Source organism: Cuculus canorus, chromosome 15 (assembly GCF_017976375.1).
Source record: "Cuculus canorus isolate bCucCan1 chromosome 15, bCucCan1.pri, whole genome shotgun sequence".
Classification (NCBI taxonomy): Eukaryota; Metazoa; Chordata; class Aves; order Cuculiformes; family Cuculidae; genus Cuculus; species Cuculus canorus.
In genome coordinates this window covers 14,836,034-14,850,499 of record NC_071415.1, presented here as the reverse complement: position 1 = coordinate 14,850,499, position 14,466 = coordinate 14,836,034, and the positions used below count along the sequence as shown (strand labels likewise).

Here is a 14,466-nt window from a genome sequence, read left to right as displayed (position 1 = left end):
TGTGTTGTGAGTGTAATGTCTACTGCTGTTGCCACGTCCGCTCCGGCACTCCCTGAGGTGGCGGCACAGCAGCTGTTCAAGCACCCTGAACTCGTGTCGTTGCACGCAGGGGCGCCGCGCTCGGTCTCACGTTTCCCTTGTTTCTGCACTCTGTGGTATTATGGTTAGACTTTTACAATGCTCACTCCACTCTCCGGGTGGTTTCTGGTTTTGTTTGTTCGCAATTGGGGCTCTGCACTGAGCTCTAAAGTGGCCGATTTTCCCACAATTAAAATATTTTTTATCTCGCTTCCCATTCTTTTTTGTGTGGGACTGTATCATTGGCCAAACTGGGCTGTGTATGCGGCCTTTGCTGTTTCCAGCATGCGTTCTGCTGCCTTAAGCATTTGTGTGGCACTAGCTCCCCGTGGCAGTATCCCAATTGCTCTCTTTGTTTTCTCATTGATGTTTTCATATGCCAAGGTATCAAATAGCTTCCCCTTTACTTCTGGTGCTAAATCAGGGTAGCTCATGACTGCTTCATGTAATCTGTCAATAAATTTCCCAAATCATTCTGTGTTTCCTTGTTTGATGGTGTGCCTTGTCTAGGTGAATGCACACTTTGTAGTGCTTGGTGCGTGTCAATTGTTGAGACAATTGCAACACTTCCGTTTGGAATTGTACTTGGAAATTAGCGCTTACAAATGGTCCAGGACCCATCAGCATCTGTGCTTGGACCGTGCTGGGTGGCCCCGTGTGGGGTGCGGTTGCCGTGGGGACGGGCGCGGCGGCAGGAGGACGCGGCACTGCTGGAACGGCCGAGCGGCAACCATCGGGCTGTGAGGCAGTCAGGGACCGTGGTAACAACTGTTCGGCGGCCCCAAACCTTCATGGTGGGACTCTGATCTAAGAGATGTTTTCTGACCTAGGGATTCTATGATTCAAGGAGCCTTAGCTGGCAAAATAACTGTATTTTTATAAGCTGTTGTGGTTGTTCTGTGTTGTGGTTCGATGTGCAATTCATAACTTTGGAAGGGAGTAAATAGTACTAGCACGCTTCCAAGAAATTTGCTAAAATCTTTTCTCTGATAAATGGTTTTCAGCATTTCCACGTGATTAAATCTGCATCTTTAAATCATAGAATCATAGAGTAGTTTGGGTTGGAAGAAACCTTAAAGATCATCTAGTCCCATCCCCCCTGCCAGGGGCAGGGACACCTCCCACTGGATCAGGCTGCCCGAGGCCCCATCCAATGCCTCCAGGGATGGGGCATATATAGATATAATTGTGGAGACCTCTGTTTAGCAAAAGTCACTCCATTGATGGCTCTGTTATTGCAGTTTTGATGGACTTCTTGAATAATTCATCAGCATCGCTTCCCCATTAGCCCTGCAGCCTGCCTACTGCGGGCTGAAACTACTGCCTCAAGGAACTATTTAATTTAGAATACGTGCGTGTATTGACTAGAGGATCTCCAGAGGTCCCTTCCAATCCCTACCATTCTGTGATTCTATGATTCTGTATAATAATTAAGGAAAGACTAATAATTGTTCATGTAGTTAGCTGTTTGTTATTTGGGTCTTTTTTGTCAAATACCTTATAGGTGAAAACATCTCTACATTAATTCCTTTTCAGAAGGAAAATACGTGTTGAGACAATTCAGTAGTTATGGTAAAGGATCAGAAGAAAGTTAATAAGAAGGCAGAAAAATCTTTACAGCTTCCTGTTCCTGCACAAGATACTACACCCAAGAGTAGTTCAACAGAGCTGACAGATTTGCAGATTGTAGTGAATGGAGTAGGAGAAACACAGGCAAATCCAGTGATAACAGATAAAGAACCAGAAGAGGTAGAGGAACCTCCAGACCAAGATGTTCCTGAATACCACCAGGGGCGTATTTTTACTCTTATTGTAAGAAGGTATGCTTGTTATGAATACATGACTGAAGTCAAGAATTCTCGTTTAAGTATCTATGGTGTACCCAGTATCATACAACCACGTTTTGACTCTTGATTAGAGGCTATAAGTTGTGTTATTCAGACCTAGTAGCTGTGACACCTTAAGAGAATTATACATGTGGAATTCTGCTGACTTCTTGCATCCTAGAGTGACAGAACAGTGATAAGGAAAATGTAGCTGTCATTTAAAGTTCAGTTGTCGCTGCCTTTTAACGCTCATGGCTCCTTATTCCTTCAGAATATCCTAAACTGAAGAAGCAGGTGAATGGCAGCGTTAACCAAATCCTTTTTTAGCTCATTGCCTAATCATTGCCTAATCCCATTGCTACTAAATGCTACCAATGGGATTTGTTTTCTTAATCAAAAGAAATATGGGTCTGAGGCAGCACAATGATTACGTGAAGTATTACAAGGAAGGTGCAAAACATGGGAAATTTTGTTGTATCTCACTTTTCTACACAAGATGCAACAACTGGCCTGTGTGTAGAATCGAAAGTAATTCATTTTGTGTGTGTTGTGATTTAGGTCTACTAGTTGTGACTTGAAATCTTCATCTTTAGTTTGTTTTCCTTGTAGCTATGAAGGTGAAAAAGTCCATGGATTGTATGAGGGTGAAGGGTCTGCATATTTTGAGGGGGGAAATACATATAAGGTGAGTATATAAATTAAAAAAAAAGTAGTAGTGTGGATCTAGTTATTTCTCTAGACCAGACAGGCTGTTTCTTTTAACATGGATGGACGTTGAGCACTCAGAATGTGTAAGCATTGAAAGCTCTCTTGGCTTTTGGTATTAAAACTCTTCATTTGAAACTAGTAATTGGAGGGGCATTAATATATCATTCTTTTGAAATCTTACAGTTACTGTAGGCTTCAGTTGTGTGAGAAAAAAATCTACAAATGATGCTGTTCTCTTCATTTTGAAGGGCATGTTTTCTGAAGGGCTCATGCATGGACAGGGGACTTACACATGGGCTGATGGAGTGAAGTATGAGGTAAAGTCCAATTTAGCATATAACTGACCATAATTACAGTCAATTAGATGTGCAAATTCAAGGGAAGTAGATCAGTTGTAGTAATTGGTACAGTATGAGTGGCAAACAGAACTCTGACAGTGATTTCAATCACAAGCCTGACTTCTCTCAAGTAATGGGGGAACGGAGAGTCTTAGTTTTTAAAATGTTGTAATTTAATCCTTTAGGGGACATTTGTTGAAAATATACCGATGTTTTATGGCCGTTACACATGGAATGATGGCAGCACTTATGAAGGATCAATCAAGGACGGTATTAGGCATGGATTTGGATTTTTCAGGAGTGGTACTCATCCTGTTTCTTACATTGGCTATTGGTGTAAAGGCAAAAGACATGGAAAGGTAAGTAAGAACACCAAATGAGAGCATAGTCTAGGGTGGCAGCCTTCTGGAATAGCAAGTATTCTTGTGCAAAGGTTTTGCAAAAAATGTGTTGTGCTGTTACGTGGTCTTAGGCTTTGTAGAGGTTTGGTTTTCCTAAGGGTATTCTCTGAAGTTATGATTGTTAATTAAAACAATTGGGATGGGATCTTATTTGTAAGAGAAGGGATGAATGATATCCAAAACAGTAATTGGCCTACTATGTGATTTATCCTATATGCTGCTCGAAATAGATGATGACAAAATCAAAACCAACAACTGCGTCTGTAGCCACATAACAATGACAGAACAATTAGCTTCCCAGTAATGACAAAGTGATCCCACCTCCCAAATGTGTTAAGCAGACCAAGTATGATAATTACAATGAAGAGTGCCTTATCTAGTGGAAGTGACATCTAGTTCCAACTTTTTAAAGGGAAGTAGTGCTTTTATCTGTCTACTTTATGTGTCCAGATTGAAACACTCCTCTAGGCCTGACATTTTGAATGGTCAGCATGTGAGGAAAATTGATTCTAATCACATGGGTTTTTTTCCGTGTCACTAATGAGACACTAAAATCACAGGAGCTGCCATGGATGGTCACCCATGCAGTGGTCTATCCAGTTTGTTCTTAGAGGGAGATATGAGATAAAGACAGAACAATTAATGCTGTAGACCTACTGTTGGAAATTGCATTTTGAGTGAGTCAGAAAACTGTCTACCTCAGAGTGACTACTCTGCTTAAGTTGCCAAAGTTAGCTCTCTGAAAGTATTCCCAAGCGGTATGAAAAACATGGTAGACTTTGGTATCACATAATAGGATTCTTCTTTGAACATTTAGTGTTCTTTAAGGTGTTAACTAATATTCATCAAGAGAGGTTGTTATTTTATTTAATTTTATCACTGCGATTGCTCTCATGTCTCAAAGTGCCTGCGTGTGTCTTATAATTTGTACGTGATGTTTTATTAATGTAGATGAATATTTAGGTATTTAAATTGACTGTGCTGTTTGTTTCAGGGTACTGTTTATTATAATCAGGAATGTACCTCTTGGTATTCAGGCGACTGGGTGAATAATGTCAGAGAAGGATGGGGAATAAGATGGTAAACATGATAACACTTGTTCTTATTTTTGTGTTTTTTGATTTTACATGTAGTATCATACAATTTAAAATGGATACAAATGTGACCATTCCATGGTAGTGTGTGCTTTCTGCAGTGGCATAAGTAATTGTACAGAGTTCTTTAAAATAATAAAATAGACCTTCTCTATAACTTATATTTTTATGTTGGTGTATTTCTACTGATCATTCCCACAAAATTATTTCTGAAGACGGAATCCAAAGTCAGTTTTAGTAAACCACAAATCAACATTTAAAAGCAAATAAACTCGATTGATTTGAACAGATGGAGATGCTTTCATGAATTATTTTAAATTAATTATTTGTGGAATTATATATAAAAGAATATTTTTATTAACTATGGTGAAGACTCTTTGGAAAGAAAACAACCTGCTTGTATTTTTACAGTGATTTGTAAGTTAAAAATAGGAGTTATACAATGGGTACAATCAAACCTCTGTATCTATGAGCCAACTTTCAAATTAATGCTTACCTTTAGCATTAATAAATGCTGAATTTATTAGCAATGAGATTTTGCATAAATATTGCTTTCGTAAGATCCACTTAAAATTTAGTATGAATGAGTCATGAAATTTTATTGTTTTCTTGCAGCTATGAGTCTGGAAACATCTATGAAGGTCAATGGAAGAAAAATGTACGTCATGGAAAAGGAAAAATGAGGTGGTTGACATCTAATCAAGAGTATATGGGACAGTGGGTGCAGGGCATACAGGTATTAATTTCTTCCCCAGCAACCTCTTTAGTTCAGCATCTGTCCATTACTCTAGTAAAACTAGACAGGGAGTTTTGTGCAATATCAAAGGAGCTCTCTGTGATTTTTGCTGGTTGAGATAGCAGAAATATGCTGTTTATTGTAAGTTGATTCTCACGTTAGCAGTATTCAAATTGTTAGGATGCTTTTGACCTAATCTTACAAAATCATAATTTAATTCTGTGATGGAAAATATAAACCTTTTCCGTAAAAAAAATAAATTTATAAAGGTAAATTTCTGTGACTATACTTAGCTTGAGGTATGACTTTGAGAGTGAGTAGATGTGGCAGTTTATTTTGTGTCACTTGTAAAATATTAGACCACACTTTTCCCTCTTGTAAAAGTTTTACGATGGAAGGGAGAAGATTTCTAGCATTTTCTATTCCTTCCATTTATTATTCTGTTAGGGAAAAAAAAAAAAGTGAGCTACTTCCTCTGTCTTTTCACTCTGCATAAGGTTGTCAGAGAGCCCAGTTTCTGGAACATCATGCCTCTCTGGCTTGGCGTTTCTCAACTGGCTGCTCAGCATTACAGACAAAAGGATTCAGCAGGAAGGATGTCTTTAGGAGTTCTGTTGGTAGGGCTTGCTCAAGTATGCGTTGATTCAGTAGAATATTGTCCCATGGATTGTTTAAAGTATTTCAGCTATCAGCTGGCTGCTGTTTATGAGAGATTTGCCAGTCATGACTCTCAAAGTTGCCTACATGGCTCTCCTTTTAAAAATCTGGACCTGTAGCAATAGTAGCTCTTCGGTAAGCACACGTTTGTTTTTTTTCAGCATGGACATGGCACCTACAAATGGTTTTTTAAGAGAATGCATGGATCTCACTATCCTTTAAGGAATACATATGTAGGTGAATTTGTAAATGGGGATCGACATGGCTGTGGGAAGTTCATATATGCCAGCGGAGCAGTGTACGATGGTGAATGGGTTTGTAATAAGAAGCATGGCAAGGTGAGCCTTGACAAGCAGTGAGGCAAAACTACAGACAACACTGGAGGAGAGTTGTCTGCTCTGTATAGATGATCTCTAGATTTCTGTATGGAAAACTATGTTTAATTTGCGTTGTGGAGGGAATCCCAATATAAAGGGGAGAACGTAGTCGAAATCCTTCCAAGGACCTTGCTGGGCCACAGATTTTACTCTGGTTGAATGTGTGTTGTGTGTGTACATAAATACGTTTTACTGTGAAGATTCTCAGTGCAATAGCTGTACCTTGGTTTTTTCAGTGTGTCACTGTTATGCCGTGAGCTAATGGATTTCAAGCTATCCGTGCTCAAGGATGTTCTCATGTTTTTTAAAAAAACTGTTAGCAATGTGCCGTGTATACGAGCTAAGGATTCAAACACATCTTTCTGTATAGATGGGAAATGTGTGTTCCTCAAAATGTGTTTGAAAATCAAGCAGATACATAGGCAGTTCTTCATCCCAGTAGCGTACGTTGATTAACAGATGACAAAGTGCTTTATAGAAGAGGGTAGGAAAAAATGTTTTGCTTTATATTATATACTACATTTTAACCAAGATTCTTAAAAGGAAACTTGATTGAGAGCACTAGTGGTTTTTTTGTCTGATCTTCCATTTGTATTTATATTGCAATTAATCAAATTAATCTGTCTGTAGGGCAAGTTTGTCTTCCAGAATGGTCATGTTTATGAAGGAGAGTTCATAGATGATCATATGGTAGAATATCCTGCTTTTCAAGTGGATGCAATGAATGCAGAAAAGCTGAATGCCATCTGCTCAGGAATTCATTTTGGCCCTGGTGAGCAGCTTGAGAAAGCAAATTTTACTTAGTTCACATTTTGTTGTTCCTTTTTACCGTAACGTGAAGCTGTTTGTGCTTGCTGAAGAGCCTGATGTATTCTTCAAAGAACTTTGATAAAGATGGAAACTATCTATTAAATAATTAATGACTTGCTCCCATACTTCTTGTTTCCTGTACCTGACTGTCCATGCTACATCTTGTAGTGCTTTTGGAACAGTGTTGCCTGGAAGCTTTAGGACTTCCATAGTATCTTCATTTCCTTTTGGCTAGGGGTTGGATTTGATAAAATCGCCCTTCAGTTGTTTTGCTGTTGATTATGAAATTACTCTTCACTATAGAGGAGTCTACTAGTCTCAGTTTGAGGTCAAATCAGTAAGATAAAAGGGAGTAGTATATGTTTTCTTTTTCTTGTGTTTGTGTGTGTGTATATTTAACTTCATTTTAGTTTGTTCTAATTTATTTTAGAAAACATTGCAATCTTTTATGGCTCAGAAAAAACTTCTGTTCTGGGATCAGATATTGAGTTGGATTTATCTTCACTGGTAGACTTGTTGCCAAGGGAAGAGAGACATGAAGAAGTGAAACAAGTAAGAGTCTACTGTTTGATATTTTCAGTTTTCCCCCTCACCGTGTTTCATACTATGTTATTTCTGGTTTATTTACATTGAAGTAACTCTTAACATTAAAGAATTATTTGAAAATCTGAAGGTCATGAAAACAGAAAAGCAATAAGTATGAATACACAGTATTGCCTTTTCCTGAACTTCTACTAGAAGGCAGTAAAAAATATGTTAACGTATCTGGGAGGGCCTTTAGTGACTGTGAGGTTTGTCTGCTGACAGATTGATTTATTTTTATCAGCCACCAAAAAATGTGTGTTAAAACTACATTTGAGTAATGCTTTTATGAGCACTTAACCAGATATGTGCTCTTCGAAGTTATAAGATCAAAAGTGTTATATGCCGAGTTATAGGATCAATACAAGGTGATTCCTGCTTGCCATGAGACAATGCTGAGAACATATCCTGCTTCATTTAGGTAGAGTTTGCTGTGTTGAGGCATATTACGAAACTGAGAAGAGTTTACACCTTCTACAGCAGCTTAGGCTGTAATTATTCTCCTGACAACATCTTCCTCCTGACAAAGTTCCAGTTTTGGAGATTTCTGAAGGACTGCCAGTTTCATCACTCCAACATAACTCTTGCTGAAATGGATCGGCTGTTGAGTGGTTTGTATTCCTGTTGCTTGGCGTCTAGACTCTAGGAATTTTAATAGCAAGCTGTGGAGAGCTAGAGTGGCAAGTTCTACTGAGAGCTCGATGCTGCTGGTTAAGCACAGAGTACCTCTGTGCCAGCGAGTTGTCAGAGGATGCATTAACATCACTGCAGGCACTTCAGGTCCTTTGTGGAGAAAATGCAAAATGAAAATACCACTTAAAAACTGTTCTAAAGAGCCATCTGTTAAAGACTTGTATTCACCCTGGTCTCGCCATTACTATTACATGTAGTTAAAAAAGGTTTGAGAAAGAGAAGAAGAAACAAATTAAGTTTCTCTATTTTTCTAGTGCTCTTAGCTTCCGTTTATGTATAGTATGGTTTGTTTTATCCACAAACCATTTAATCAATCAGTTCCATTTAGACCAACAGTGGGACGCTCTGTGTGTCCCCAGTATGTGAAAGGTTGAACTCCAACGTTGCTTCCCCTTTCATTCCTATATGCTGAGTGGATGCATTTCTAGAAAGGGGGATTTGATAAGGTTCAGCTATAGGTGGATGGTTCTCCCTTGACCTGCTTGCTTGGAAGTGATTCTGTGTCCGGTCTGACTATTCCAGGAGTGTTGTTGCACTGTTATAGGTAGAGATGGAGAGGATAAGACAGGCTGACAATGCCTATAAACATTTTAACGTACCTGATAGCAACAGAGATTTATTCTCTCAAATCTTTTAGGTGATAAAGCACCACTTGAGGAGATACATTGTCCACATAAGACTTCATTGTTCCGAACTTTTTTATCCTACCTCGTTCATCTAGCATTTCATATGTATCATGAAGGGCACAAGTAAGTTTCACCTTTCAGTGACACTTATTTCTGCGTAATCAGTTTGAGTCCTCCCAGACAAGAGTATTTTTGTTTCAACTGTAGAGAGAAAGGTCCTTATCTGCAGAAGTGTTTCTCAGAAATGATGTCCAGGAATGTTATTCCTAAAGCCTGTCGTGTCCAAGGTAAGTAATGGTATTTCTTCTGTGCTGTGCAGAATTAATCAATTGGTACCGCATACATGACAGTTTTAGTGTAACTCTTATTTTTTTCCTAATTAATCTGTAAAGGTATCTTGTTTTCTGAAGAACAATGTACGGATTTTACGATGAGCTGCATCGACAAATGCTGGGAAATATATAGAGCTTTTCGTAGACCGAGTAGCAGACCTCCATTTGAACCCACAATGACCAGGAGGCGCTTCCTTTGGATGTTGGATGTAATAATCTTATTTATTTTTAAATTAGTATGATTAGATGCACTTTATTTGTTCAGTTTATATGAGCATTTTCAAATACTTCCTGTTGTTTCTGCACAGTTGAAAAGGTAGGAGTAGTGTCATTTATACAAGCTGTACAACAAACATCAAAGGAACAGGTATTCTACAGAAATCATTTACGTATTTCTGCAGGATTGCATTCTGATTTCTTACTTGATTATTTAAAATAATAAAATCTGAGACAAATGTTTTAAGGAAATATAAATGTGTTTGCTGGCCTTTTTTCCCCCCTTCCTATAAATGTCTTACGGGTAGAACACAAGGACTGTCAGCTTTTGAAATAACACAGTAAACCATTTTAATAATGTATTAATTTAATATACTGCAAGATGAGCGTGAGATTCTTTAAATTCAGTAATTCAGGGGCACAGCGAGACTGCACTGAAGCTGAGGAACAGTTCCCATTGATATGTCTAGGTTTGGGTCACTGTCACTATTTAAATCTAAGCCTTTTTTCGTGGGGAAAAAAAATATCCGATGGCAAAATTTAATTTTTTGTATTTTTATTTATGAGCTTTCACAAGACCTTTTCTAACAGCATTTTTTCAGTTTAGGAAAAATTCCTATTGACTTCAGTAGGGCCAGGATTTCACTCTGTCATTAATTTGGTATGTGGAAGTTAACATTTGAAACCACTAAAAATTTTGACAGAGGCTTTACAGTGAGTTACATTAGGTCCACATGGAAATGCCATAGGTGCTGTTAATGTGTAACATTTATTCTTATCCAGGACTTAAAACTTCTCGGCAAGCAATTAACTGCTTCAAGAATTGTGGAAATACTTGTCAAAGATGGTCCCTCACTACACGACAGCAGTAACACCAACCTGGAGCAGGAGGTGTGTATGAAAGAAAACGTGATAGTTCATTGCTACAGAAGCAATTAAAATTACAAAAATTCTGCAAATACCATCCTAGCTGCTAGAACAAGAGGAAAAAGAATTAACTTATTCCAGAAAATAAGAGAATACAAACTTAAAACTCACCTTTAAAGAATTAAGTCTTACTTGGGGAGGGGCTATTGTGAATGACACGATTGAATTTATTGTTTTAAACAGTAGCTAACAAACTGAACACCCAGTGTAAGTCTTACTAAGATTTGTTATACATCCATTCTCAGGGTTTCTGGAAGATTCATATGCAATTAAATGTTTTAGGTAACAGAAATATTTGTGTGTTATTTGTTAGAGAAATTTTTCATAGCTTCAGATATGGCAAAAATCTATGCAGTATTTTATTTCGATATGACTTGTGTAAGGCATGGCCCAGTATATCACCTCCTGGATTTTTTTAGCTTTGTCTGTTTTCAGTTTTAATTCAGAAGAGGGATGTTTGAGTAGATAAATGAGGCCAGCGAGGCTTCACAATAACTTTTGAGTTCTTTGCTTGCTTGGGTACATATGCCCACTAATGAAGGCATTTGTCAAAAATGAATTAATTAACCACTGTATTTGTTTTACTCTAGTTGGTTTTTCTTGAATTTGTTGAAGCTCTTCTTGACTGTGCATTGGCGTGTGTTACCCATGATATGATTAAGGAGAAAGTAGATTGTGAGAATCGGAAAAGAGGTAGCGTCAGAATCGAGGGTCTCTCTGAGGGAACCACCAATGTGTCTCTGTACCAAGAAAATTCTCTCTCACAGGTAAAATTGATGCAGACCTGTTACTTATTATTGTATGTCCATGTAGAGGGCAAAGTCGGGCCCAGTGAATGTTTTGTGTTTCCTGAAGCTAGAAACCAATTTCTTTTTTGCATAAACAGTCATTTGATTGGGTCCTTCTGCTTTTTCTGTTTGTTGCTACCTTGGATTGTAACATCGTTACAGACAATTTTAACTGTCATGTTTAACTGGCACTGGCAGAATGCATTTGATTGGCGGAACGCTTTGGAGATAGGAATTTGCATCACTGAAATGGGCATGTGATTTCACTTTTTAATTTGACCATGACACCAGGCATTTAGTAACTGAATTTAAAACTTCCAGACACTGAGACCTTGTGAAGATGAAGGACGGCCCCTTCAAGAATTTCTATCTCGTGAGTACTGTAGTGTCTATAAGCAGTAGTGCTAGAGGGGAGTCACTCTTTCTGCAGCTTTAAAAATGATTGAAATGTAGCTGATCATTGTAACAGTTGGATGTATTGCAGTTACAGAGGGTAGCTGCATTCACCTTGCAGTTTCAATCTCTGAAATTTTGTGCTTTTTCATTAGAAGCTATCACATTTTCCTTAAAAATAACTTAAAGGCTTTGTAAAAAAATTCTTCCTGTTCTTCTGTCCTCATATTCATTTGAGCATGGAAACAGGAGATTGAAGTCAGCACTGTCCCTTCATTATAAACAAACATTTCATCAGTACAGAATTATTTCAACCATGGGTCTAACTGGAAGGTCCAATGACAGTTTATATTTGTGCTGAAGATCAAACTTGATATTTAATGCACAGAATTACAAGCCAAGTAATTTTAATTTTCTTTCTTTGCAATATCAGATTCCATCCTGTCATTTCATCCAACTCATGGGGACACCGAAGATGTTCCATCGTTCAACTTGGATGCAGAAAAAGAACAAGACTTTTGTCCAGCAAAGGAGTTGACAGGTAGAGCAGTTCCACTGTTTCTAGGCTAACACATAAAACCCTCTCGTAGCTCTACAACTGTGAAATTTTAATAGTATATGCAGATTTCAGCTTGTCACAAGAGGGCAGTAAATGAACATCAATTCCGGAGGATGATTTTTAAAGAAAATTTTTGAAATTTTTTTTTAAAGGAAATGAAATGTAATAATCACATAAGCAATTTAATTACTGACTTAAATAGTTCCCGCAATTTTAAAATGCCATATTTTATTTGTAGAGCATCTATAAGCTGTAATTCGCATTTACTCTGATAAGATCAATCTGCAAGCCTGCCCTTTGTTTTAATCTCTCGGACAAATGGAAAATATTACGGCTATGCCTTGTTCCTTTTACTTAATAGAAGAATTATTATTAGAGATGTGCCACAATTACCTGTGATGTCTATGACAGGCCAGCATTCATGCAGAAGAGAAACCAGTAAAAGCATATTTATATGTTGAGGATAGTAACCTTTTAATACTATCTCCCTTGTGGCTGATTAGCAGAACCCATCAAACAAGAACAAAATGAACAACCCAGAAGTTTTCTGCAGATAAAGAAGCCAAATCTGAGAGCATAGGTAGACAAGAATCTTTGTATAGTCATCAGCTCTTTCAGTGAAATCTGATGAGTGAAAGGTTAGAGAGCTGAAAAAGACATTGTTTAAAGAACCAGCGTGTTTGCCGTAGCCCATTTTTTGACAGTAAGGACAAATGGATGCTTGTGTGCAATTCTGTTCTCTCAGGTAGTCATGTTGGTTTCTCCATTTCCCCGTGCACAGGAGTCATGGGTACCGACCTGTATCATGGGATTACTGCACTTACAGGACTAAGGGAAGCATTCATGGCCTTTTGATGCCATTCCAAGGAACGAGTCACTCAGAGACCCCCAGAAGGGCCATCCCCTTTCACGTGTATCAGTGAAAAGTTTCTCACAGCTGTTATCTTCTGTACCACGCAGAAGCCAGACTTTCCTATTGCATAGCATCAGATTGGAAATCTCGCAGTCAAAATGCATTTGAAAGAGAAGTGCCCTGCTAAACAAACATGCTTAATTTACTTGTTGCAGATGAGCCCGAAGCAGCCAAAACTGAACAAGATGAGGAATTTAGTCTGCAGACGCGTCAGGTGCAAGTCTTTTTCACAACTAAGCTCTTTCCTGCCTACCAGCATGAAAAAGTGCTGAGGGAAAAAATAAAAGAAAATCGAATCCGGGACGCTGAATTAGCTGAGCTGAGAAGGATTGAGGATGAGGAATTGGCAAAGTGAGTGATGTGTCTTATGCTGAAGTACTTTTCTGCTAACAAAATTATTGAGAATGAGAAGGGTGATTTAATAAAGTAGCATAGCACACTGTAACTGGGAAAGCAAACTCACCCAGGTGTAAAATAGCCCCATACAGAATGTAACTCATGACTTTGTTACTCTCAGAAGTAACACACAGGCTTTCACATTACAGAACTCTGATACTTTCTGGCACTTGAGCCCCCGTCTGTGTAAAGGCACTTAAGGCATATTTTTGCATGCTGTCAGAGTTGAAGCAGTAACTAGACTTATTTTCCGCTTCTCTACACTATGACAGTTTATACTGCTCACTGTGAACAGAGCTAGAGTGGCTTGGCCTGTATGAATCTGTCTCATACACTAAATTTAAATTTTATTTACTCAAGACTTATTGCTGGAAAAGAAGCAGAAGAGGCAAAAAGACGAGAAGCAGAAAAACTACTTGATGCCAAGAGTGCCAGTGTGAAGGAGTTACAGAAGCCTGTCCCCTCGAAGGAAGAGGCACGCAGTGTAGCACCCTCGGCTGTTTCCAAGGTGCCTGGTGGCAAAGGTGGCAAAAGTGGCAAAAAGAAAAAGAAGAAATAAATCTTCTGCTGAGAACTACTGAAGCTTCAAGTAAGTATGTGTGCTTTGAATAAGAAAGAAACCAGTAACGAAAGACCCACAGTTGCAGTAAGCTCTAAAATACAAATACGATAAAACCATATGCACAAGACTTGGTGGTTTCAGAGGGAAACTGTGCCTACACCAAGGGTCTTGGGAAAGTGAATAGTCATTTACTTGAGTGTAACCCTTTAAATAAAGGTACAACGGAAGTCAGTATTTGACTTGAACCTAAATTCCCCTCAATGTCGATACAAAAACTGGTATCTTGTAATGACCATATGTCCCAATGAAATGGTTTCTGCTTAAAATGTGCTTTGACTGATATACTGCATAAAACCAAGTACATAAGAATTTGACAAGGAATGTGAATGAAGTGAAAGCAGAAGCTGCAAAGAACAGGTCAGCCTAGAAAGTTATTTGTTCATGGGTCTTCTGT

At 38.3% G+C, this 14,466-nt stretch overlaps 1 protein-coding gene across 4 annotated transcripts; it reads left to right on the top strand.

Moving 5' to 3' along the window:
* The first annotated feature begins 30 nt into the window (after nt 1-30).
* On the top strand, nt 31-14,391 carry LOC104063791 (radial spoke head 10 homolog B). 4 transcript variants are annotated; one of them, XM_054080562.1, is made up of 20 exons: nt 31-163; nt 1,615-1,898; nt 2,514-2,589; nt 2,861-2,929; nt 3,136-3,309; nt 4,346-4,431; nt 5,061-5,181; nt 6,000-6,176; nt 6,846-6,987; nt 7,456-7,577; nt 8,029-8,218; nt 8,938-9,049; nt 9,134-9,213; nt 9,319-9,467; nt 10,258-10,365; nt 10,992-11,168; nt 11,511-11,562; nt 12,016-12,123; nt 13,210-13,405; nt 13,811-14,391. In XM_054080562.1, exons 2-20 carry the CDS (start codon nt 1,648-1,650, stop codon nt 14,007-14,009), a joined length of 2,589 nt encoding a protein of 862 aa, XP_053936537.1. In that variant the 5' UTR covers nt 31-163; nt 1,615-1,647; the 3' UTR covers nt 14,010-14,391. The 4 variants fall into 4 exon arrangements, with proteins under 4 accessions (XP_053936537.1, XP_053936538.1, XP_053936539.1 ...); XM_054080563.1 differs by having other exon boundaries at nt 36-155; XM_054080564.1 differs by lacking the exon at nt 31-163 and adding an exon at nt 691-872.
* The last annotated feature ends 75 nt before the right edge of the window (nt 14,392-14,466 follow it).

Bases quoted from the DNA above. Each gene is read 5' to 3' on its own strand.
- LOC104063791 (XM_054080562.1), top strand. From the start codon at position 1,648: ATGGTAAAGGATCAGAAGAAAGTTAATAAGAAGGCAGAAAAATCTTTA. The intron at 3,310-4,345 runs GTAAGTAAGAAC...TGTTTGTTTCAG, and splicing joins AAGGCAAAAGACATGGAAAG to GGTACTGTTTATTATAATCA. The intron at 9,468-10,257 runs GTAATAATCTTA...ATTCTTATCCAG, and splicing joins GCTTCCTTTGGATGTTGGAT to GACTTAAAACTTCTCGGCAA.